Here is a 27395-nt window from a genome sequence, read left to right as displayed (position 1 = left end):
GGTCATCATTCAAGTAATTACATTTTGCCAACCTAATTCAGCAAGCATCTATTAAAGAGCTATTATATGTAATCCATTGTATTTAATAGTAGTGACACAAAGATCCCTTTCCATAACAAATTTAAATTTTAGTAAATTTTTGTTAGATGAATGAATGAATTTGACTAGGAGATATAGCATATATTTGTGTATTTATATGATATTTTGAGGAGAAGGAAACAATAATGATGGAATGATTAATAATTTAGCTAACATTAAAGGACAAAATGGATAGAGTATAGGACCTAGAATATGAAAGACCTGAATTAAAATCTGACCTCACATACTAATTATGTGAACTTGAACAAGTTTTTCAGCCTCAATTTCCTTCTTCTGTAAAAAGGGGGTATTAATAGTATAAATCTTACAGATTGGTTGTGAGGACCAAAGGAGATAATATTTTTAAAGCTCTTTGAAAATCTTAAATCATTATGAAAATGCTATCTATTATTGTTATTGCTCTTATTATCTCTCATGTTGTACTAAGCATTCTTCATTTCCCTTTTATAGAGAGATTTGTGCAAGTTAATGTTATTGTCCAATCTGACTCTTCATGACTTCATCTGGGGGATTTCTTGGCAAAGATACTAGAGTGCTTTGCCATTTCCTTCTCCAGCTCATCTTATAAATAAGGAAACTGAGACAAACAGAATTAAATGACTTGCCCAGAGTCACATAGCTAGTAAGTGTCTGAAGCCAGATTTGACTTCAGGCCTGTTGCTCTATCCCCTGTGCCATATAGGTGCCATCCCAAGGTCACATATCTGGTTAATTTCAGAGGCAAATTTCAAATTTTAAGTGTTTCTGCCTCAAAAGTCCAGCAGTCTGTCAAGTATGAACAGGATCAGGAAAGACTTCCCATAAACACCACCTGGGCTGTTCTTGAAGAAGGGCAGGGAATCCAAGAGATGACACAAGAAGGGAGTATATCCTAACCATGAGAGGCCAGCCTGTAAACAGGTACAGAGATGGGAGATGAAGCACTTAAGTTCACTGCCAATGTAGACACATAATAATTACATTTTAATTGCCAATTTCAAGGTTTGGGTTTTGTGTATCTCCTTCCTCACTCCCTCCAAAATGACTAAAAAAGATGTTCTGCATATTTAACATATATTGCTATACCTGCCATCTCGGGGAGGGGAAAAGTTGGAACAAAAGGTTTTGCAATTGTCAATGTTGAAAAATCACCCGTGCATATATCTTATAAAAAAAAAAAAAAGAAAGAAAAAAAAAGATGTTTTGAAGAAAAAAATAAACATTTTCCCTTCAGATACTGTATCCCTGCCAAGAAGGGACTGCATGAACTGAGTTGTGAGTGATGCTAGGTTGGCCAGAACCCTTCTTTGATGTGGCTTCTTATTCTCTGGAGATTATCTTGTCTTGTGATCATCGTGGTGCAAGGCTATTATTTGTTATTTCCGACTTTGTTTGAGATAGCAAATATTTTTGGCAAGATGAGATTACTAAAAGGATGTGCTTGCATAAAGATGCAGAAAGGATTAGAGTCCTTGAGATTTTTATTCCAATTAATGAGAGTCATTTACCAATGAGGGTCACCAAATTCTCCTCACATTTGTGATTGCTTCAGCAAGGTCAGCTTTCAAATCTTCCCTTTTCTGATGGCATTATTTATTACCTTTTCTTCTGGACTAATGATCAGTTACAGCAATGTTTTGGCCTTGTATAACCTCAGAATTTGCAGCCTCCTTTATTTTTCATTAACTTGATTCGATTCTTACTTGAGAAATCCCTCACTATTTAAAAAAAAAAAAAAAAAAAAGCTAATTTTGAGCAGCCTCTGGTTTCTGGAAACTATAGTACAAATGAAAGAACACTAAACTTGGAGCCCCAGGACCTGTGTTCAAATCCTACTTTTGCATCTCATTTCTTCTTGGCTAATTCACTAAACATTTTGGGGATCTCAGTTTTTAATTCTCTGATAGCTAGGTGGTACATTGGATAGAGAAAGACTTATCTTTGTGTGTTCAAATCTGACTTCAGACACTAGCTGTGTGACCCAGGGTAAGTCACTTAATCCTGTTTATCTAAGTTTCTTCATCTACATAATGAACAGAGAAGGAAATGGCAAGCCAAACTACTAGTATTTTTGCTAAGAAAACTCCAGTTAGGGTCACCAAAAGTCAGACATGACTGAAAAAACTAAAGAACAATAATAATTTTTTATCTTATTCTTTAAAATGTGGGGAGGGAGGCAGGTAAGATGATTGCTAAGATCCCTTCCAACTTCAGGTCTTTGCTGTGAATCTACTCTACAAAATTCTATGTGATTTATTAATTGAGTTTTTATAGATTCTTGAATAGGCACTATTCCATCATGCACCAGAATCTCTTCACCTGAAAGATAACTTCAGACTGGAATTCATATCTCTGAACTATATCCTCTGCACCTAAAGTCCCTGATTGAATGACTCCTCCCAGAACCTTCATTTAAGGAGGATACTCAAGCCTGCGGATAATACTCCTCTGATCTCCTCCTTTGTGTCCCTTTATTGAGTACCTTCTCTTCTCTCCCTTATTTGTTGTGTTTCAGTCACTTCAGTTTTGTCCTATTCTATGTGACCCCTTTGGGACTTTTTAAATAAAGACACTGCAGTGATTTCCCATTTTCTTCTCCAGTTCACCAGATGGAGGAAATGAAGCAAGTAGAGTTAAATGACTTGTCCAGGGTTATACAGCTAAGACATGTCTGAGGCCAGATTTTAACTCAGGAAGATGAGTCTTTCTGACTCTAAAGTCCTGTGTCCTATCTAATGTGTCCTTTAGCTACTCCCTTCCTCTCTCCAGTTTCCTTTTATCTGCTGCTTTCTCCATTAGAAAATAAGCTCCCAGAGAACAGGAATTATCTTTTTGCTTGTTGTATTCCCTTACCAAGTTTCAATTTACATACACTTAACACAATGCAAACTTTGTATTGAGTGCTTAATAAATGCTTATTGGCTGACTGACTAAAGTGAGTCCCAGCTAAGTAGAAAAGGCTTTTACTCTTACCAAAAAATAAAGGAGCACATTTGTACTATATTTAAAGAAAAGGAACAAATGCTATAAAAATTAAGTATTGTAGTGCAAAGCCTGTATTAAAAATACTTGGGGGCAGAGGAAAGTAGGGGAGATGCATCTTATCTATAGATGAACTTGGCCCTGATGAGTCTGTAGTTTTCCACTAGAAGAAATGTTTTGTGGTGCCATGAATTTGGATTTGATAGCAGAGATAGAAATGTATTGAAATCATTTAATTGTTCTTTGGTGCTGAATGACCTTGTACCTGGCTGCAAAAAAATGTCCTTGGAGCTAATAATTAAATTACTGTTATAAGTAGTTTATGTTTTGTAAGGCACTCTTCCCATTTCTTGTTGAATTTATACCACATGTTCCAATTTCTGTAACGATTGTGTACGGAAATGTTAAATTATGCTCCTATTTAAACTGACATTTTGTATGAAATCTGTGAGAGTTTTTGTTCGAAAGTGTCTCAAAGCATTTTAGCAGCTGGTTTTCTAAACATAAAGAAAATAAACTCTTAGGATAGTTTTTTATGAAAACTAAGTCAGAAAAAGGGAGTTCACATTGCATAGCTGATGGTGCTGAAATCTCTTGAGACATTGGTTAATCATTTTATGTTCCGTTCCCTGTTACTTTGCGTTAGTCTTTCATTGGTGCTATCCCCAAGAGAAGGAAAGCAGTTGACTTTACCAAAGAGCGCACCAGGTATAATTATGGTTCCATATACTTACTATACAATTCAGATAATTGTAACATTCCATCATTGTACAATATTGTGAGCAAATTACCGGTTCAAATCAATAATACTCTTTAAAAGTGTATGTAAATTGAAACCCATAATGACAATTCAAATCAATGTCTAGACAATTTCTAATTTCCACTGAAGCTACCGAAAGAGACAACAAATTGCTAAACATTTATAGAGGTCTTCATTCCAGACCAGAAGCCCTTTCTTCATGTATAAAATCAGTTATTTTCCTTTCCATTGTGATTGTTTTCATTTGCTTTTAGGAAAGGAGAAAATGCTTCAAGTTTTCCTTCATTTTCTTCATTACAGTCATAAGAATAGGGAGCAATGCTGTCAGGATTTGTTTTTATTTTCTAATTTAGGAAATAAAACAAGCATTTTCATGACTTAGTATAATCAAAAGATGATTGTACATAAAACTTCAAATCTATTCTGTACAACTTGCTATTAAAATGATGTAATAAAACTATTATAATCATGTATCTTTCTTTTCCCCTCTTTTTTCTTTTCTTCTCTCCAGGGCAGGAACTGTCTTTTGTTTCTAATTTTATCTCCAGCACTGAGCACAGCACCTAGGTACAATAGGTGTTTAATATACGTTTCACTCAAAGGACTCATAATGAAATAGAATTCTATCTACCTCTAGAGAAAGAACTGATGGCTTCTAAATTCAGACAGAAATATACTAAGTTTCACTTTCTTTCCATGATTCAAGTTTTCTTATACAAAATAATGAATTTGAAAACATGTTTACATGATTGCACATATGTAGCCTGTATCTCATCATCTCAGCCTGCTCTCATCTCAGGGAGGAAAGAGAGGGAAGGATAAAATTTGGAACCCAAAGCTTTTTTTTTAAATGTTAAAAATTGTTTGTACATGTAATTGGCGAAAAGATAAAATACTCTGTGAAGACTTAAATGAAAAATATTTGCTTGATTGATGTTTGAAATAGCCTTTATTATGTGTACATATGTATGTATATGGGACAGCTGGGTGATACAGTGGTTTAGAGTATCAGGCCTGGAGTTAGGAAAACTCATTTTCCTGAGCCCCTATTAGATTTGTGATTCTGGGCAGGTTACTTCCCTTTTTGCCTCAGCTCCTCATCGGTAAAATGAGCAAGAGAAAGAGATGGCAGACCACTTCAGGTATCTTTGTCAAGAAAACCCAAATGGGATCATAAAGAGTTGGATATAACTGAACAAGAACAAGTGATAGAGCAGTCACTAACAGTTGTTGTTGAGGTGGTAGTGGTGATTGTTATTGTTGTTATTCCAATTTTCCTGCTAATATGTATGGAGGTAGTAGCAAGAAGCTCCATCTGGAAACCTTTGAAAGAGAATAGGTCCTGTTCTCCCTTCCCAAACAAAAATCTCAAACTCTGTTTATAAGCATGGAGCAAATCAAGGTTTCCAAATTAAATTTGGGCCTAAACTTAAGTCACTGAGGTCCCTATATCCTGACCTCATTCATTGTGTTAACTCTATGGCCAGTGGAAGGAGGAATATATATCTGACTTGATTTCAGCATGTACTGTACTGATGTCATTATTATACAGGAAGGATAGAATTGTGAAGAGTAGAATGCTATCTTAATCTCTCTCTCTCTCACATATACACATACACACACACACACACACACACACACACACACACACACACAAAGCAGTACATGCCATAAAACTGAAGAACAGGAAGGCAGTTCTTTGTTGTTCAGGATGTGATTAATATTGCCTCATCATTTAATTTTGGAATGCCTAAAATAAGAAAGCCTACATCAGTTCCAGGCAAATGGCTTGAAATCTGATATTTTTTCTATCCTTTTAAAAAAATTTAAGCTTAATCATTTGTTTATTTTCATTCGCTTGCCAAAAAAGAAAGAAAGAAAGAAAAGAAAGAAAAGAAAGATTCACAAGGGTACCAGTTCTATTGGCAATGAATTCCACACTCCCAAAGCAAGTATCTTTTTCTGTACAGAATTTTATAGCAGATATATCCAATGGGGGTGACATTTCTTTTCTCAGTCTCCTTGAAGAGATGGAATTGTTTTGGTTTTACCCATCAATTAAATATATTATTAAGTTTTTCATGGAAACCACTTGTTTGGCAGAGCCCTAGTGTTTCTCACTTCTCTATTCAATTTCACACATTTTTAATCAGTTCCTTATTGGTGTTATGTCATGAGTCACTTCATAGATGTTTTCTGTGTGCTTTTCTCTCTTCAGTGGTGAAAGTGGTGCTGGAAAGACTGTAGCTGCCAAGTACATCATGAGTTACATCTCCAGAATTTCTGGAGGTGGTCCCAAAGTCCAGGTGAGTTAACTGAAGTCACTTAGGGCCAGAGTAAGACTTCACATAGAAATGCAAAAGGATAAAAATTATTACAGATCACTTTTTCTTGCTCTTGTTCTGACCAAAATTTCAGTGCAGAATTGTATGAGTAACCAAATAGCTCAATTCTAAACAAGCACAACTATAAGGTAAATTAGCAACTTTGGGGAGTTAGCAGTAGTTAACATTTCTGTGGTTTATATCTTCAAAATCTTGTCGTACTCTGTTTAAAATGGTTTTGAAGGTTAAATTCTGGTGAGATTTTGTCTAAGATCTTTCAGAAACAGTTTTTAATCAATGAGTCAGAGATTGCAGGAATTAGGAAAGTCAGAAGGGGAAATTTTATAGGGTAGAGGGTCCAGAAGAAGAAAAACATGATATAGTAATAGACAGAGGCCTGGACTTGAAATTTTTAAGCATTGGATTCCATTGTCACTCTTAACTACTAGCTGTGTGACCCAGACAACTCTGTAAAGCTGTACATTAGACATGAATTTCTCATCTGCGTCTGTGAAGAGGTATCACAATGATGAAATAATAAATCTAGACAAAAGAGACCTACTAAGTTCAAGGTGATCATGAACTGAGCTGAATCAAGGCCTTTGTGTACTCAAAGGAGCCTTTAAAATTATGTCCCATGTTTTATTAAAGGCTTTGAACTTTGAACTATAAGACAAATTATTTCACAAAAGGAGATTATGTGTCTTTTAAAAAAAATTTGTCATTAAAAATACATGAATTCATTCTTTAAAATGTGTCCTATGTTGTATCTCTATTATTATTCTTTGAGCAACTCCTACTACTAGTCCTGTTTCTGACTATGGTGCCCATTGGAAATAATGTATACATTGGAAATAATGGGTCTAGGACTAGAGATGCTAATCTGAGAATCATTCACATAGCAGGGAGATTTAACATTGGGAAAATGGATAAGCTCTCTAGGTGAGTGAGTTTTAAAGAAGAATCAATGACTTATCTTCAAATACATTCACCACCACTACCCCACACAAAAAAAGGCCAAACTAGTAATGAAGATAGATTTATGAGGAAAGTTGCAGGAGACCCAAGAAAGAATAACTGTCATAGAAGCTTAGAGAGGAAATTGTTTAAAGTACCATGGTACTTCAATTGAATTGAAGGAGAATGAGGAAGAATCAAAAGCAGCTGAATATGTTGATTGGTAACCTTTAAGAAAACAGCTTCAGGAATGTCACTGGGTAGAAGAAGGAATGTTACTTGCTATAACTAGCAAGCAGTTATTAGAAAGAGAAATAATATAGGAATTTCATGGTTTACCTAAGGTTTTTTTGTTTATTTATTTGTTTTTTTTCTTTCGTGAACCAGGGCATTTTGTGAATATTGTAGGCAAAAGAGAAAAAGCCAATTAAGAAGCAGGGAAATTGAAGATGAAAGGAGGGGAGGCTCATAGAGACAGCAAGGTCCTAGGAAACGGTCACAGGAAGTGACTTAAGAGCATCAGTAATAAGGACCAGGTAAATAGGGCCAACCAGAGAGATCCAATTAGGTCAAAGTAAGAAGGCTTGCAGAACTGAAGAGCTGCTGGTCAAGGAAGGTCACCGCCAATACATGAAGACAAACAAGAATTAAAATGGAGACTAATTGCACAATGACAAGGACTTTGAAAAAGAAAGATACCTTTGGAATTCCCATGACACTAAAACATGACACCGAGAAGAAAATAGTTTCCTGAAGTACTGAATATGCAGGGAAAGGTCAAATAGAGTTGGAATGGTTTCCTCTGAGGACAAGAAAAGAAGTAGGATCTGGACATTATACTTCTAATTCTCTATCTTCGTGTTTAGATTAGATAGATTTAGAATTAAAGTGGATGTAAAATGTCATGTACTTGTAGATCCCTCATTTTCTTCCATATAAGGACATTGAGATCCAGAAGAAATATGTGATTTGTGTAACCTAGGTTCTCTAAGTTAAAAATTGATGTACCATATCCTCTGTTCTAATATGTATTCAATGACTTACTGGTACAGAATTGATGTTTCAGCAGAGATGACCAGGAAGTGGTGAGAGCATCAAGTTAGCATTTTCTAATTCACTTTTTTGGGCATCGTCCTTTAAGTATCTGTTCCCTTTTTTTTTTTTAAGTTTGATGGTCTCATTCTTCAACCACTATGACACCAAGTTTCCTTTTTCCCCCACTTCCACTCTACTTGCCATCTTACCCACTTCAGTCAGTGATGTACTGCTCACCATGTTTTCATACAGCAAAATCCTTTTGTACATCATTTATGTATTTTTATTTAAGCAAATAATAAAATGAAGTCCTAGAAGGCCTAAAAGTTGTGAAAGACACAGATAACAAGTTGGTGAATGAAGCATATCAGTCTTATATATTAAATAATGGAAAATTAAGTTGCCCTGATACAATAGGTCAAATAATATTAAAGCAATTTTTTAGGTTCTGTTGATGAGATCATAAATTCATTGAAGTATGAAAATGTTAAAGAAAGCTAGGATATTTTTATCCCATAGCAACTTGCAAGTCATGGAGAATTTGCAATATCTCAATGAAGTGACTACCCATATTGATGAAATCATAGTTCTTCTGAAGTGATGCAGCAAGGAGAGATAGCATAATATCATGGAAAGAATATTGGCCCTGGAATCGTGGGACTTGGATTCAAGTTCTACCACTATAAACACTAATTATGTGACCATGGGTTAATCTTTAATCTTCCTTGGTTTCTTCATTTATAGAATGAGAGGGTTGAATTAGGGTAGCCTTTGAAGTGCCTTCCATTTTGAGATATATAATATTTTGATCTTTAGATAAAGAGGTATAATCTTTGAGAACACTTTGCCCTCTTACAATATGTCCCTTGGTGTCATTTTTTGAGGCTATTATTAGTATAATTTTATATTATAATAATTTTAATGTTAGTTGTTAGTCTGTAGACTTATAGTTTAAGATTCTATTCTTCCTGTTTTTCTAAGAAGACAATAATGTGGAGTTCCTGGCTTAGAATTAACCAGTAGCAAAGAGAAAGAATAACCCAGAAAATTGTTATTTCTGGAACTTAATTGTCCATAGCCTGTGAATAATTAAAAGTAGAAGAAATGACTCATTTTTGTTTCAGATACCTCATCAGTATTAACTAATGTCTTCTAAGCTGTCTCATGGGTTTGATGGGAGGCTACACAGCATGCAGACTGGCATAAGACTGAAAGTATTGTGGAAGTCAAATTCAGCTTTCCCTTGTAGATTTGCCTAATCTGGGATCAACTTCTACAGATTCTACAGAGTGTGGCTTCTCAACCTTTAAGTGCAAAGGATTTCTATTTTATGATGCCAGTGAAGTCACTGAGTGGACAAGTAGTTACTAACAGGATAGACTCTTGGGGGAGAATTGGGAGGGGACACTGAACTGACCAACAAATCTATCAGAGCTGGGTGTGGCAGTTTCAGTGAACTTGGAGGTCTACCAGCTAAGACTTGAAATGTGCTGGTATATTACTCTTTTGGAGAATTATAGATTTTGAGTCAGAAGAGACCTTGGAAGTTTCTGATTCCAACCCATTTGTTTTATAGATAAAGAAATTGAAATCTAGAAAAGTTAAATGGACTGCTAGAAATTGAGCACATGGGTAGGGAACAACAGTGCTGGGATTTGAACCCAAGTCTTTTGACCCACTACCCACAAATCCAGTACTCATTCCCCTGAACCACACTTTCTTGTCTGGGGACCTATTCCAGTGGACCTTTCACTGAATAGGAGACTGAATGATCAAATAGTTAAATAGAGGTTTAGGAAAGCTCAGATTTAAAGAATAAATTCTATATAGATGTCTGTAATCTGACCATTCTTTTTAATGAATTTAGAAATTATCATATTCCTACTACTGGGTCTGTATACCAAAGAAATCAAAGATAGAGAGAAGAGGGGACTCTTTCTGGTAGCAAAGAATTAGAAAGTGAAGAAATGCCCTTTAATTGCAGAATGGCCCAATAAGCCTTGGTATGTGAATGCAATACTGCTGTTCCATAAGAGATGATGAAAGGGATGGTTTCAGAGAAATGTGTATGAAATGATGCAAAGTGAAAAGAGCAAGAACAATTTATACTATGAAACAACATTGTAATGATAAATAACTTTGAAAGATTTAGGATCAACAAAATAACCAACTGGAATTCCAGGGACATATGATGAAATACTCCACCTACTTTCTAACTGAGGTGATGCAATGTAGATTGAGACTTTTTTTTTTTTTTTTTGACATGGTTAATATGGCAATTTTGCAGGATTATGCATGCTTGATACAAAGATCTTGTTTTTCTTTTCCAATTATCCAAAGTGGTAAGGATGGATTTTTATGGATTTAAAAAAAATTTTTTAAAGAAAGAAAGCAAGCTATTCTGTGTAGACTTGGATGCATCTAAGACAATGGGAAATGAAATACACATTAAAAGGCAATTGCTTTTTTCCCTCTTTTTTCTCTACCAGCCCTTTTTTAATAATAAAGAATTGAACAGACAAGTTTTTTGTTTTGTGTGCCATTTTTAGCATGTAAAGGATATCATCCTACAATCCAACCCACTATTGGAGGCCTTTGGAAATGCGAAGACTGTACGGAACAACAACTCCAGCAGATTTGTAAGTCTTCCTAAGCATTCGATCAAATGGTCCAATTCTGTCAAATCAGCTTTCTATTTCTAACCTCCCTGAACTGGGAGAAAATTTTCTCAGGAGGCATTGTCTTTGATCATTTCTTTCTTTTCCAGACCCATTCATTGACTAGCTTCAGTTACACGTTGATTATAGTTATTTGTAGGCATTTACTTTTGTAAGTAAAATTATTCTCAAGACTCTCCTGAATCTGAAGTTTTCTTAAAGGAATCAGAATTCATGAAGAGAGCAGATTGTGCTGGAAGAGAAGAATAAATAAATCAGCTTTGATTTTCCTGCCAAATTGATTTATAACAAAGATTAGAACAGAGGTTCAAGCTTCATCACTAAGCCAGACTGATTTAGCTGCCTAGAAGTTTACTTAGGGAGCACTGAAGATCTCCTTTGTCGTGGTGTCTGGTGGATCTTTCTCAACATCAACAGGATGATGTTGACCTCAGCACCCACAGTGCTTGGTATTTATTTGCCCTTGGGTTTATTTTTCTTGATAGCTAATGATGATGATGACTATTAGCATTTTTCATTAATAACTTTATTTATTTTTTCCAGTTTTTCCCCACACTTTTCCACATTTTTATTTTTCCAATTACATGTAAAGATAGTTTTCAACTTTCATTTCTGTAAAATTTTGAGTTTCATAATTTTTTCTCCATTCCTTCCCTCCCCAAGTCAGCAATCTGATATAGGTTATATATATACAGTCACTTTAATCATGTTTCCATTAGTCATGGATAACTAGCATTTATGTAATGCTTTTAAATTTTGCAAGGCATGTATAAATGTTATCTCATTTTATCCTCACATCAACTCTATAAGATAGCTGTTATTATCCCCATTTTTTAAGATAAAGAAACAAACTGAGATGGGTTAAAGTGACTTGTTTAGCATCATAGCTACTATGTAGAACAGTAGTAATCACAAAAACAGAGACTCTCAATGTAAGAAAAAGCAAAAGGGGATTTATTAAGATCTTACAAGAAAGGACAACTTCTAATAGACAAGGTGTTGTCAATAAAGGAGTACAAAGCACAAATTGCAAAACACAAGATTAAATAGACCCTGAACAAAGAAGCCTTCAAACCTCACCCCCAGCCTTTTCTCCCATTGTCTGGGGGAGTCCAGACTTACTCTTTAAACACCGAAGTCTACCCCAGAAACAAAATAATGTTAGTAAATAAGAAACTCTTAATTCAAATTTTCAAAGAGAACTGCTATACAAGCAGATGAGACAATTCTGTTACTTGAATTCCCAAAGCCATCATTGTCTTTAAAAGAAGTACTTATATGCTAATTAAGAGTTGGTGGAAAACCAGAGGGAAATGTTCATCCCAGATAATCAAATACCTGTAGGTTTTAAGCTATACTTAATTTGTTATTGTAAAGTCTTAAGTCACAATTAGGGTATAGTTCAAAGCTATATTCCTATAAGAGATCTTCACTCAACTTATCCCATTCACAAATATTTGAGGCTGGATTTGAACTTGGGTTTTTCTGACTTCAGGCCCAGTACTCTTATTTTCTTTGCCATTTTGTAATCTGTTAAGTAATAGCATCTCACATCTCAACAAGCCAGTTACAAAGTACTTTTCTATTTTGCACTTATTTGATGCTTCTTGATCCATTTGGAGGGACTGGATTGCTATCATTAAATATTTAAAAAACCTGTCCCTGAAAGAGGGAATAGACTTGTTCCACTTAGCCCCAAAAGATAGAACTAAAAGCAGCAAGTAGAAGCTGCAAACAGTTTGGAGTTAAGGAAGAACCCTTCCATAATGGAATAGGCTGCCTCTGCAGGTAGTAGATTCCTTACTGAAGGTTTTTAATTAAAGGTTGTTACGTCCCCCTATGGAGAAATTCGAGCTAGGTGACACCTAGTAAGGAAGAAGGGCTATACCTGTAGTCCAAAGGACTTGAATTCAAATATAATAGCTGTGAGATCTTGAGCAAGTCACTTAAACACTTCTAAAATAGCACCTCCCATAATAAGCCGTCCTTCCAGAGTCTTTGTGAGGATCTAGGGAGATATTTGTAACTTAAAAGTGTATGTAAATGTCAATTCATCATCATAAAAAGAGATTCTTGTTCATCAGGGTCTAGATTAGATGCTCTTTGAGGTCCTAAAAGTGTGAAATTCACAAAAACTCTAAAATAGGTAGTATAAAATGAAGTATAAGATTAAATGACTAAGTATGTACCAAAAAAATGCTTTGCAATCATTAAAAATAGTGTATAAATAGTGCACTATTATCATTGTTATTATTATCATCCCCATTGTAGAGGAAAGCAAAATGAGGTTATTTACCCAAGTTCAGTGGCAGGACCTGTGCTCAGACTGGAGCCTTCTAACAAGAAAAGGCCATACATGGCTCTTTCTGTTAAATTGTGATTTTTCCTAAGTGAAGTCATCTCTTATAGAGAAGGCTCTGTTCAAAAGCATCAATGTATCATGTTGGGGTTTAGATAGTATCTAAACTATAGTTTGTTCTTGGCATTGAAGTACTATGAGGTTCATTCTGAACCTCTTTCATGAATGAATGAGACTTTTAAAGGAGAAAAGCAATCTTTTTTTTTTTTTTTAATCAGTGTAATGGGAAGTTAACTTTAAAAAAGAGCCCTGTGAAATTCCCACAACTCCCACATTCCCTAATGATTTATGCCTGTCAGTCTAATGCCCTTTTACTCCCTTCAGCCCAGTGTTATTTGAGATATTTACCTCACATCATAATGTTTCTTTTTCTGCTTGGTGTCTGCACTCCATTGACATGTAGAGAGTTTCGAGGGGGCCAGAGCTGGGTTAGGGAAGGAAGTGGGGGGCCAGGACTGGGTTAGGAAAAGAAGTGAGGGTTGAGGGTGAGAGATAGGGAACCAGGATATGAACCAATTTCCCTCATACTGCATTTTATATATTATATGTTTTTCGAGTCTTTAAAAAAAAAATGCTGAAACTTTACCAGGCTGCACAATTTACTTTTCTTTTCAAAACAGCCTGCCTTCCCCATAGGGATCACTCTGGCAATAAAATCAATGAAGTAAGCCTGCTTTCCTCTTTTCCCAGTGTGTAAATTGTACTTTGCTTAGGAAAGTAGCCAAATGTCTGTGACAGTCTTGTTTGCATATTTACCCTCGCCCCATGTCATTTTAGGGAAAAAAAGTGCAAGATATATTTTTTCTTGGAAAAAACTTTAATCTTTAAAGTCTCTTCCTGAAATAATTATAATTCATTATGACAGTTTATTGAAATGAATTTTCTTTTCTGGTTTCTTATTTTCTTTGGTTTTGTTCAACATCAACTTGAGATAAGAAATTACATAGAATGACAGGTAAGTAAAGAAGGAGAAGGTCTGACTGATAGTTGCTGCCTCACTGAATTCTGAGTTGTTGGGGGGGGGTTCCTCTTTTTCTCCATAAATATATATTAAACACTTAAAATTTGCATGGCACTATAATTGGTGCTAAGGACAGATAGGAAAAAAAATCAAAGTCCCTGTCCTCAAGTAGCTTATATTCTAGTTTCTGTTTAGTAAGAAGGAAAATAAATACTGAAAATTATTTCTCTCTCTGATATGTTTGGGATTCATTTCTGAGAGATTAAGTAGCTAAAAGAATACTTCCCTCATAACAATAAGATTAAGTAATAATCTTCTGGATTCAGGTAAAGTATAATTCCATTCTCTTAATGAACTGACCAGTACATTTTAAAAACTAATTAGCTTAACACTTTCATTACTAAAGAACATTTTTCCTCTGTCAAATATATTCTTGGATGTTATTATTATTGTTATTAGCTGATATATACATAGCGCTTTAAGATTTATAAAGTATTTGACATATTAAGAGCAGTCCATGTATATTTCTTTTAAATACAAGCAGATACAGTAGCAGTATGGGCAAGTAGGTGGCACAGTGGATAAGACTGCTGGCTCTAGAGTCAGGAGAATCTGATTTTAATTTAGCCTCAGATACTTAATAGCTTTGTGACCCTGGATAAATTCCTTAATCCTGTTTACATCAGTTTCTTCATCTATAAAATGAGCTGAAGAAGGAAATGGCAAATCACTCAAGTATCTTTGCCAAGAAAATTCCAAATGGAGGTTACTTATGTTAACTTCTCTGGGTGGATATGATTATATGAAAAGAATAAAATAAAAGAAACCCAGTTTTATAAATTATCATACTCAGTGACTATTTTCCCATTTTTTCATGCCTCTTATTTTATCTCAAATTGAAGGGCAGTATTCTTGATAATAATCACAAAGTCTGCCAAGGAGAATTCTGCTATCATTTGATCAGGATGCCAGAGTTCACCATCATCCAGGCAATGACAATCCATGATCTCTCCACCCTTTCTCTTTTTAATATTGAAATGTCAATGAGGAGAAATGGGGATACATAATGTGAATAAGCACAGTACATATTTGATCCAGTTAAATTAAAAGAATATCGATCCCTCATTATAAAATGCTATAACTGGGATCCCCCAAAATGGATGATTATTTCAGAGGGGATCCCAGATAGAAGTGGTAAATTGAGAGGCCGGTTGTATTGGAGTAATAATTGTAGTTGTGTTTGAATTCTCTTCCTCAGATACCATGTTAGTTGTGGTAATCCTTTTTGTTGGTCAGTCATTTTTCTGTAAGGTCTGATTCTTTGTAAGCCCTTTTGAAGTTTTCTTGGCAGAAATTCTGGAATAGTTTGTCATTTTCTTCCCAGCTCACTTTACAAATAAGGAACTGAGGCAAACAAGATGCAGTGAACTGTCTAGGATCATACAGCTAGTATCTGATGCAAGATTTGAACTCAGGAACACAAGACTTCCTGATTACAGGCTCAGCATTCTGTGCACCATGGTGCCAACCTAGTTGCCTCTACTGTGCCACCTAACTAATTGAGTGTCATTCACCCACCTCGGTTTTTTATAAAATGGTGAATTTGCATCTCTGAGGCCCTTGCAGCCTTAACTATTGTCCTATGATCTGGGAGTTAAGTAACTTGGAAAATGTATTTTTAAATTAATCGGTTTCCTCAAATTATGTTGTATTGTGAGTCACTTAAGTGCTTGGTATTTCTGTTCTTCAAAATAATATTTAACCTTCAAAAAATCCAAAACAATCCTTGATTGCAGGGGAAATACTTTGAAATCCAGTTTAGTCCAGGTGGAGAACCAGATGGTGGAAAGATCTCCAACTTCCTTCTGGAAAAATCCAGAGTGGTGATGAGGAATCCTGGAGAACGAAGCTTTCACATATTTTATCAGGTTAGACCCTTTTTTTAAAAAATGAAACTGCCTAATTCTTTTTTCTTTCCAGATGAATTTTTCTTGAGTATTAGAGGGGTCCTGGCATATACAACCAGCAATAAACAAGCACTCTTACAGACACAAATACATGGGGTATACACACTTCTTGTAAGTGAACGGCTCATGTTAAGTCTTGGTGGAGAACACAAAGGAATATAAGAATGTCTTTGCCTTAAAATAACTATAAACTCTGTGGAGAAATAAAAATTGTTTAGTCTTGGGAGAGATACTAAAGTGGTTTGCCATTTCCTTCTTCATTTTTCATTTTTCAGATAAAATAACCAAGGTAAACAGAATTAAGAGACTTGTCCATGGTCACACAGCTAGTCAGTGTCTGAGGCCAGATTTGAATTCAGAAAAATGAGTTTTTCTGATTCCAATTCCAGCACTCTATCTACTGTGTCACCTAGCTGTACTGACAAAATACAAATACTAAAAACTACATATTATTTCCAGATTTAAATTCTTTTAAATGAAAGTAGAAAAAAATGTTCCAAGACTATGCATAGCTTTTTGCTAAAAGAATGACGAAGAATAGTAGTGTTCACCAAATGGTCCACCAAACCCCAGCTTCTTGAACTGTTTGCAACCCCATACAGGGTCTTATTACTGAATATAGGGGTAGCAAAATTATAATTTATTATCAATAAATGTTTGATTTATATACCTATTTTATGTACTTATATATCCAGAATCATGTAAAAATTTCTCACAAATGGAAAAAATTTAAGAAGCCCTACACTAACCTATACATAATGATTCCTGAAGGCTAACTATTGACTTAGTAAACTATATATTGATATTACCTATGTACTGTTGCAATTTTGTGTATTTTCCTAATTAAGATTTTGATCTGGTTCAGACCATACTTAGTAGTGTTAAGGGTCATGTCTTTGATCTGATCTAGACAATAAATATCACAATAAATGCTAGGGAAGAAGGCATTACAAGTACAGAATTGTGTTCACTCTTTAAAAAGACACAATACAACACATTTATGGTTTTGTCAGGATACTGATAAGCTAGATAGTAGAGGATCCTGAGATTATGTTGCATAAAGATTAGTTGTAGGAATTGGACATTTTTAGTGGAGAAATGACAGCTATCTTCAAGAAGGACTATCACATGAAAAAGAGAATAAGAGAGTTCTGCTTGTGTTTATAGGGCAGAACAAGGAGCAATAGAAGTTGCAAAGAGGAAAATTTGCATTTAATACAGGGGAAACTTTCCTGATAAATATAGCTATTCAAAGATGAAATATTTTCCCTTGGCTGGGTGTTAAGAATTTCTCCTAATTGGATCAAGCAAATCTGGGATGATCAACTTGTTAGATTTATTACAGAAGGGGTTCTTGTTCAAGTATAGATTAGTGAAATGCCTTTGACAGCATTTCTGTGATTTAAGATTCTGTGTCAACAACATTGCTAAGACTCAAGTATGAATCTATCCATCATGTCCTTTTCTTATTGCAGCTAATTGAAGGTGCTTCTCCAGAGCAAAAACACAGCCTTGGTATCACAAGCATGGACTACTATTACTACCTGAGCCTTTCAGGATCCTACAAAGTTGATGACATTGATGACAGGAGGGAATTTCAGGAAACATTGGTATGGATGGACATCATGACTAAATGGGTTCTGCTTTGTGAAATGTTGCTGACTACAGTCGTGAAGATGGTCAGGTCAGCCAGAAAGTAAATTTCAGATTTAGTCAGGCCCTTATTTTATTCTGAATCAGATGGTTAAACAGCCTTACAAACAACCCCTCTTCCAAATATCTAAGATATAATTGATTATCTGAGACCTACAAAGAACAATCAGTTTTATGTATTTTTACTATATTCCTCTCGTCTATCTGATGATTAGTTTGTTAACAATAATAGTGAACATAGTGGAGAGACTTTTATTAAGTGCTTACTATGTGCTGAGTACTGTGCTAAATTCTTCTGAAACAAATTTTAAAGTGAAAATAGTATCTATTCACAAGGAGCTTACTTTCCTAAAGAAGACTATACTTAAATGGGAGTGGTGACCTGAGAAGAATACTTTGGTTTGGTTCCTTGGGTGGTGAGTGGAGAAACGATTGACATACCTTATTCAATAGCAGTGGTTGTACCAATCTAATTATGGATTTGGAGAGACTTGTTAGGAGAAGCATAGGGAGTAGGTGGCCAAGATAGAAAGTAGTTTGGCCAGCTCTCATTTGATTTAAAGGGCCATATGAGTCACTCACCTATCTGGATGAAGGACTGAGAGTTAAAGGTTAATTAACATAATTCTTGGAATACCTATCATTGCTTCCTCCCCACACCATTATTAATTTCTTTCCTACTTTCAAAGTCCTCATATCAGGTTCTAAAATAGGAGTTCTTCATTTGGCATCTCTGAACATTTTTTTTTTTTTAATTTTGATCACTGTATTTCAGTATAATTGGTTTCCTTTGTAATTTTCCATATTTTATGCATTTTGAAACATTCTTTTTTTAATTCTTGTTTAGTGTCAGTTTTTTTTATTAAAGCTTTTTATTTACAAAGCATATGCATGGGTAATTTTTCCAACATTGATCCTTGCATAACCCATTTTGAAACATTCTAACAAGCTTCACCAGACTGCCAGATGTGTTCATGACACACAAAAAAAGATTAAGAACAGTCACTGCAGACTAAGAACAATTCCAATTATAGCCAAGAGAGGAAGCTCTCTTCATGGAGACCAACCTCTCTTCATGGAGCTCACTCATTTTGACACTCTGCCAACAAGGTCCAGATCAATTTATATTAAGCCAAATTATATTCTTTTGTCTTAAACATCCAACATCTTTTTTCTCTATAACCCAACCTGAACTCTGACTCATTCTGTTCATGGCTTATCTCTGAATGACTTGAAGAACTGATAAGAGTATGATTTGTTTGTGTAACTCAGTACCTTTCTTTTTGTAGCATGCAATGAATGTGATCGGGATCTTTGCAGAAGAGCAGGCCCTGGTGCTACAGATTGTAGCTGGAGTACTCCACTTGGGGAACATCAGCTTTAAAGAAGTTGGCAATTATGCTGCCGTGGAGAGCGAAGAGTGTAGGTGGCTCTAAAAATGTGATAGAATGAATGTATCCAGTTTAACTGCTCTGAAATGGCCAACAACTTTACCTAGCAGACACTGGAGCCCATAGCTACAAAGCCAATTTTTTATTGATATCTTTTGTTTCTAACATATTTCTTAATTCTTCATTTCTTAACATATTCCTCTCCTATATCCTACCCAGCAAGCCCTCCTTTGCAACAAAGAATAAGAAATTCAACAAAATTAACCAAGACATCTATTGAGTCTGACAGTTTATGCAGCATTGCACATCCACAGTCCTGCACCTCTGCAAAGAAGGGAAGGAAGTGAATTTTTTCATCCTTTCTTCCAGGTCAAACATGCTTAATATTATTCATAGTGTGTTTGGCTTCTTTTAGTTCTTTTCATCTGCATAATTATAGTCATTGTGCGTCATTTTCTTGGTTTTTCATTGGACATCAGTTCATACAAGTCTTTCCATGTTTCTGAATTATTCATATTCATTGTATCTTATGGAACAGTATTATACTATTATAGTTATGAGCCACAATTTGTTTAGCCATTCCCCTTTCAATGAGCATTTATTTTGTTTCTAATTTTTTGTCATTTAGAGAATGAATATTTGACTGCATTTGTAATCTTTCCTCTCTTGGACCTCTTTTTGGGGATGTACTTTGTGGTGGCATTTCTGGGTCAGAAGAACAGGATATTTTGGTTGCTTTCTCAGCATATATCTGTATTGCTTTAGACCGATCCACAAGTTAGCAGGTTTCTAGAGACACATTTGAGAAATTACATGGATTAAATCAAACTATCTTTTTATGAGGGATTAAGGGTAATATCCATTTTCCATTTCCCCCACTTTCACCATTCATACAAATAGCAATGCCCCTATAGGATAAGGAAAGGGATCCGAGTTCCTGGGAACCCTGGAATATTCTGGCAGAATTTCATCTCTGGATAAAAGAGATTATTTTTCCTCATTAAAAATAAAAAATAAATAGAAAGAATTTCTTTATGCCAGCTGACACTTATAAGGATTAATCTTTCAGTAAAAAACCCCAACTTCCTACATCCATTTGCAAAACCTCTAAAAACTTTTGAGAAATTAATGTTCATTTAGGATTATTATGTCTTCCTACCTTATACTCCAAACTCCTCAGAAGTAGTTTTGGAGTGTTGGGGTAAAAAATCGAAGCAGCAAAAATTTTTTGCATATCTATGGATATCTTTTATTCCCATTTATTGGAGAAAAGTAGAAGTTGTAATAAATACAAACAGTTCTATTTAAAATTTTTCTTTTATTTTATTGATACCTTAAGTTTTTTCATTTAATTAATATCTGAATACATACCTCCCCTCATTCCTTATCCAGCAAGCTATCCTTTTGCCAAAAACTTATAAACTTAGAAGAGGGAACAGCAGTTCAACAAAACCATCAAATACCTCAATTGTATTCAGCAGAATATGCATTGTTTCCTATACATAGTCCCCCATCTTGGCAAAGAAGAGAGAGAAATACATATTCTCATTTCTTTTACTTTCCCAAGCATCATTGATGAGTTCTTCAAGGAATAACCTCAATGTCTATTTTTGCCATACAGAGAAAAATGGCACTTCGCTAGAAGAGAGTTACTAATTACCTTTGCTTTTAGTTTATACAAAACTACTGGGGAGTAGTCCTAGGCTTTTGAATTGGAAGCTCTTTGAAGTTTTTCATTTTTAAATGTTCCTGGTCTTTAATGTTCGACTTCTTTCAGTCTTGTTAGAGAACCCACATAATTCCTTAACCACCCAAGAAAACATTTCTTTGCATTTCAGCATTCTTTGAGGATGATAAATTTAGAAATTTAGAAATAAATAGTATCCCACTCATTGCTGACAATGCAGTGGAAAATTAGGCATGGGGATATTTCCATTCCAAATAAGGCTCCTTTTTTGTTTTTCTTTTTCTGATAAAGAAGGAAATACTGCTCACTCCCTGATTTCTGATATTGTCAATCTTGATAAAGTAGATATGGTACATTTCATATATAGCATTGTGGGTAAGAAGTAGAAAACAAGAACATTCCTTAACTGATCTAGTTTTTTCCCCAATACAGTACACATATATACAAACGTGCCCAGATACATATACATATACACACACACTTCTATACTTACACACATATACATTACAGATAATCACATAAAAGTACTCCTTAGGGTCAGTGATACTTGCTCTGTAATATTTCCAGTTTGGAGTTTTTTGGGATTTTTACATAGATAACAGTGTTTTCCTTGGCTTTGTAAACATTGTTATATTAGAATCCTTTGCATCCTATTTATATCCCAGAATAAAATCATGAGGCTGCAATTATTTCTCTTGCTGTTTGAGCCAAGATGAAGTGGTTTGATGACAAGAGGAAGTGACCTTTTCAGCCAACTGGGAACGACCCAGCATTGGCATCTACTAGTGAATTTCCCTGGCCCAAGCTGGTGGTGGGATGGTCCCGGATAATCCCATACTAATGTATCCAGCAAACTTCCTCTTAACTGTCCTATTATAGGAAATCTTGCAGTTCTCTCAGCACCACAATCTTTTGATTAGTCTAGAAAAGCAAAATTTCCCTTAAAACCTTTTAACCAATGGAACCTTATTATAATAATGTTATAAAAATTTTATATCCTTCCACTTGCATATTTCAGAAATGATAAGTCAACAAAAAAATTGCAGGAAGCTACGTTCCAGTCTGATGAAACAGTTTGGTCTAGATGAATTCAACCCATATATTCCATAAAAGCTCGTTTTCAAGAAAAATGGAATAAACAATTTACCCCTGAAATCATATTGGGGAAACAGAGGTACTCTACTCTAATGATGAGAAGTAAAAGATGATAATATTCCTAGTTACATAGCACAGTGGATAGAGTGCCAGGCCTAGAGTCAGGAACATTTCTCTCCCTGAGTTGAAATCCAGCCTCAGATATATACTAGCTTTGTGGCCCTGAACAAGTGACTTAATTCTGTTTGCCTGAGCTTCCTTATCTGTAAAATGAACTGGAGAAGGAAAAGGCACATCACTTCAATATATTTGCCAAGAAAACCCTCAAAAAGGGGTGTGAAGAGTAAGACACAACTGAAAAAATCTGAACAATTCCTTTTCCCTACCCATACTCATGTTATGTACACAGAACCTCCCAGAAGGCCTAGAAAGTTTACCTGTATCATTCTTCTCTTTATTAATCATTGTTGAAATTATAAAGATTTGAATAAAAATGGAATTTGCTATGCTGTATTTTTTAGGTGAATGATATCTTTAATTGTTTTTTCTTATCTGGGGAGAATGAATAAGATGCAGGTATATGATTGCTGTATGTTATCTCCCTAGCAATAGATGTAGTATCCTATTTTTTCTACTATTTTTTTCTATTGCTAATTTCTTCCACAGTCTCTCCCCCATGCCTTAGTTTACAATCTATCCTGTCTCCTCTTGGTCCCATAAATTTGGAATCTTTTACCTAACCTCCAATCCAAACAGTTCCCAAAACCCGTGATTCCTAATTCCACAGTACATCTAGCATCTATTTCCTCTTCTCCAGTCACACTGCTTAGGTTTTTATAATAGCTTCCTGATTGTTTTGTCCTCCTTTGTTCTCTCCTATATATTGCTATCAAACTATACCTTAGATTGTAGGCCCTTAGGATGGATAGTCCATATAAATATTTTTCCCTAATTAAAACATTTCCCTAACCTAGCTGTGCTAATTTTATTGTGCAAAAGCTTTTAAATTACATTTATTTAAAATGAGCTGTTTTATCTTTTGTGAGCTCCTCTGTCAAAGTCACAACTATTAAATTATCTGATTTCATTCTCTTCTAATTTTTTATTGTGGGTCTTTAAATATTCAGGTCATGCTCCTTTCAAACTTATCATAATATGTGTAGATATGTTAATGTAAGCATGATATTGATCAAAGTGTTTTCTAGTGGCTCTTGTCAAAGAAGGAATTCTTCCTCAAATAATTTATATTATTGTATCAAAAATTGTATTACTGAGTTAAATTGGTTTTTATTCTTTCTTACCTCGTCTAGTCAACAAATCTACTTTCCTCTTCTTTAATTAGTGCCAATAATTTCAATGATTACTACTTTATAATATCATTTGAAAAATAGAAGTGTAATTCCCCTTCATTCTTACTTTTTTTTCATTACTTCCCTGGAATTTCTAGACATTTTGTTCCTCTAATAAGTTATGGAATTATTTTGTCTAGTTTTATAAAGTACTCCCATGGGTAGCCTGATTGTTATAGTATTAAGGCTTTAAACTTAAATAAACCTCAAATATGTTTTGGTAGATTGACTTCCAGATATTTTATGCTTTGTATAGTTGTATAGCTTTCAAACAATCCATCCAGGTGAAAAGTAAAATATTTTCATTTTGAAAAATAAGAAAATGTGTTTGTTTCAACAGTTTTGGCCTTTCCTGCTTTTCTCTTGGGAATAAACCAAGACCGTTTAAAAGAGAAACTAACCAGTCGACAGATGGATAGTAAATGGGGAGGCAAGTCAGAGTCTATTCATGTGACTCTCAATGTAGAGCAAGCCTGCTACACTAGAGATGCTCTTGCCAAAGCCCTCCATGCTCGAGTCTTTGATTACTTAGTAGATGTAAGTAAAATTAATTTTCTTTGGGGTGAGGTTTTTTTATTCACATAGTTTTATTGTAAAGCTATTAAGTATTCATTTTTCACTTTGAATCCCCTTCCTCCTCCTCACTCAATTTTGAATTATACCTTGTCCTCAAGCCCAGGGCTCATCTAGCTATTCACTTCCCAAATTCAGTTGTAAGATACATAATTCCAAATTGAGATAGTTAAGAATTCTGAATGGAAAGTTGATTGAGTTAGGATTGACCACTGAAAGATAAAAGTAAAGCAAGTGAATATTGTGAACCTTTTCACTTCTAATAACTCCTAATTCTTAAAATCTGTTTGTAAATACCACAGTCACACACACATTGGAGAGCTAAATTAATTTCTCAACTGTTATTTTGATGTTGAGGTAGCTGAGTTAATCACATTATCTGGGTTACCTGCTACAAAGAGAATGAGGTGACTTCATATGCTTCTCCCTAGAATGTATTATATGTGATTCCCTGAATGGTTTTTCCATGGTTAAGTCTATAAAAAGTTTAACCACACCCAGAAATAAAAATACTCAAGCTCAGTCTTACATCCTTTTATTTCACTATGGACTTAAAACCCTTCAGATCATCAATTTAAAGAAGAAAATAAAAATGCAAAATTAAGAATAAGTCACAGAAAGAGGTTTTTTGCTTTTTGTTTTCTTTGTTTTCTGAATGGGTACCATATAAACAAAGTTCTTCCTTGAAAGCTGGATTTTTATTTTTAATTCTAGACTCTGTCGGATATTGATGATTCTTGTAATGTAGCTTCCTGGGTTCAGTAATACTTCCAGTAAAATCAATCCATATGAGAATCTATTCTAATTTAAAGGACTCCACAGAAAAGATGAGCCATGCCAGAATTGAACAACTTTCATTATAAAGAAGTGGAGCTTTTTCCGCTTTTTTTAAATTTTGGATCACACTTGGGGTTTGTTTTGTTTTGTTTAAATAATTTTGCTATTTGGAGTAGCAACTTCATGTGGTGAGGAAAGAACATTAGGTTTGCAATAAAAGAACCTAGTTCTTGTAAGCTGGCTCTCATAAAATGTGTGAACTTGGCCAAATAATTTAATTTCCTTGTTTCAGTTTTTTTCAGTCCCAAATGTGGCTAATAACACTCTAACTTACTGTTCCACAGAGAAAGAGTGGTTTGTTTGTCTTTCTGAAAGAGATGTTGACTATAATTTTGTTGTTTATTCTCTTAGTCCATCAATAAAGCAATGGAGAAAGACCATGAAGAATACAATATTGGTGTCTTAGACATTTATGGCTTTGAAATATTCCAGGTGAGTGTTAATGGAGAAGACAGGGTGAAAGGTTGGGGCAAGGGTGAAATATTTCACTGGAGTGCCAAAAGGTGGTTCTGGCAAATTGAAGTTTCAGTCTTTTTTTTTCACTGAACACTATCTTTACTTCAATAGTTCCCAATAAATACAAATAAACATGTAAGAAATCAGGCCTCTAATAATTTTTGTTAAGATTCAAATGATAACAGTTTTGTTCTCTATTATAGGACTGGAATAACCCCACCACTCCAACTGCTCCAGAAATGGCTTTTTCCAATACTTTTAAAAATAAAGTCTTAAAGCAGAGGAGTCAGTAGGGATAAGAAAAAAAAAGGATACACATAAACATCAGGAATAGAACTTGTTAGAAAAAAAAAGCAGGGCTGGTAAGCATCAATATTAGACAAAGTTAAAGCTAAAATAGATTTAATCAAAAAAAGAAAAATAGGGAAACTACACAATATGCCAGCCATATAAATCAATATTATATTTATTTAAAACAACTAGATAATATATAGTATACATCATATAGATAGTACAATTCCAGTAAGGTTAAAATATTGCTGTAGAAAGTAATGAGTTATGGATTTAGAAAAACATGGAAGAATAAAGTTTTAAAATGAATCAATTTTTTTATCTTTCAGAAAAATGGATTTGAACAATTTTGCATCAATTTTGTTAATGAAAAACTACAACAGATTTTTATTGAATTAACGCTAAAAGCAGAACAGGTAAGTCAAGTTCTCTATTTAATTGGCTTATTTGTTTTTAAGTTAAATTGGTTACATTTTAGAACTACAGCTCTCCTCTTTCTCTTCAAGTTTGTCTAAAATAATGAAATGCCACTTCAAAGAATCAAGCAAAGAAGTCCGATGATGTTGTCAACTTAGCCTATTAAATGATAACACCATCTGTTTCCCTTTTTTTCTCTTCTTAAGCAAAGATACAGTGAGTTTGGTCTTATGACAACTGTATTTTTTTGGGTGTTGGGTTTGTTGATTTGATTTTTTTTTTTTTACTACTTTCTGACTCACTGACCAAAGTGGAAAATCTAAACCTGGTTCCAGCCTCGATTGTCATTGTCTGTGGCACACACAGTGTTTGAAAGGAAAAACTTGTTTTTTCTGAAATTTGTTCTATGCCCAATTTTACCTATAAATAAATAAATTCTTAATAGGGACAAGAATTTGGAATCTGATTTGAAATAATCTATTTTGGCTTCCAAAGAGTAGCAATATTTGTTTCTCATTGAAGGAAATCAGTACCTTGGTTTAATCATGAGAATAAAACTTTTTTCCCCCCTGAAGCAATTGGGGTTAAGTGACTTGCCCAGGGTCACTTAGGAAGTGTTAAGTGTTTGAGATCAGATTTGAACTCAGGTCCTTCTGACTTCAGGGCTGCTGTGCTCTATCCACTGAGCCACCTAGCTGCTCCGAGAATAGAACATCTTTTAAGAACTTACTCCTCTACTTAAAAATCCTCAGTGGTCTCTTGTTGACTGTGATTAAGCTGAAACCCCTTATCTTCATAGTTGAGGCCTTTCATGAATTGGATCCACATATCCACAAACTTATATAAAACCTTCATATCAGCTACTCATCCCCTCCATTTTAAGTTTTTTCATCTTCAGTACTTTCCTCATACCATTGTTTCTGTCTGTTTCCTTCCTCTGAAGCCCCCAGGCCAATCCTTTTTTTGTCTGCCATGACAATTCTCCGGCATTCAACTTTACCCTCCTCCCAATTCCAGGCTCAGTGCAGATCTTTTCCATGAATCCTGTCTTCAATCCAGTCCAAGTTGATCTCTGTAGGCTTTATTGTTTACATTAAACTTTTTCTTATCATATTAACCTCTATTATTATCTTCTCCATAGAAAAGATTTTGGTAGTTTAGAGATATAGTTTATATTTCTTTATATATCCCTCCCCCACAGCAGCTAGCACATTGATATGGTACATAATAGGTATATGGGATTCATTGATTAATTCAAAAAATTAGTTTTATTAATCTGTTCTTACCATTGTTTAATTTCTACTTAGAAAGAATTGGGAGCTGATAAGTTTGGAGATAACAAAATTAATACTTCTTCTAATAGGTCCTGGAAAAGTAACAATTGTTGAATGAACGTAACCCCACTTCTTCCTTTCAATTTGCATGTATGATTTCCATGTATTATACTCTTGCCTCTCATCCTGTTTTCCTAGTTATTGCAAACTTATAATTTGAAGTTCTCAACAGCTCTTGGCTACCCTGCAATCCAGGTAGTTGATTGGATAA

The 27395-nt window shown here is 34.6% G+C and overlaps 1 protein-coding gene across 1 annotated transcript in view; it reads left to right on the top strand.

The window, feature by feature from the left end:
* Positions 1-27395, top strand: part of MYO1E (myosin IE) — a 222286-nt gene that overhangs the window by 99560 nt on the left and 95331 nt on the right. The window contains exons 5-12 of the mRNA XM_051980739.1: positions 6039-6126; positions 10686-10775; positions 15931-16062; positions 17577-17711; positions 19044-19176; positions 23617-23813; positions 25038-25118; positions 25763-25849. Coding sequence (XP_051836699.1) covers positions 6039-6126; positions 10686-10775; positions 15931-16062; positions 17577-17711; positions 19044-19176; positions 23617-23813; positions 25038-25118; positions 25763-25849 — 943 coding nt within the window. The remainder of the gene's footprint in view (positions 1-6038; positions 6127-10685; positions 10776-15930; positions 16063-17576; positions 17712-19043; positions 19177-23616; positions 23814-25037; positions 25119-25762; positions 25850-27395) is intronic.

Source organism: Antechinus flavipes, chromosome 2, assembly GCF_016432865.1.
Source record: "Antechinus flavipes isolate AdamAnt ecotype Samford, QLD, Australia chromosome 2, AdamAnt_v2, whole genome shotgun sequence".
Classification (NCBI taxonomy): domain Eukaryota; kingdom Metazoa; phylum Chordata; class Mammalia; order Dasyuromorphia; family Dasyuridae; genus Antechinus; species Antechinus flavipes.
Note: the sequence above shows the minus strand (reverse complement) of the source record. Positions and strands in the feature narration are given on the sequence as shown.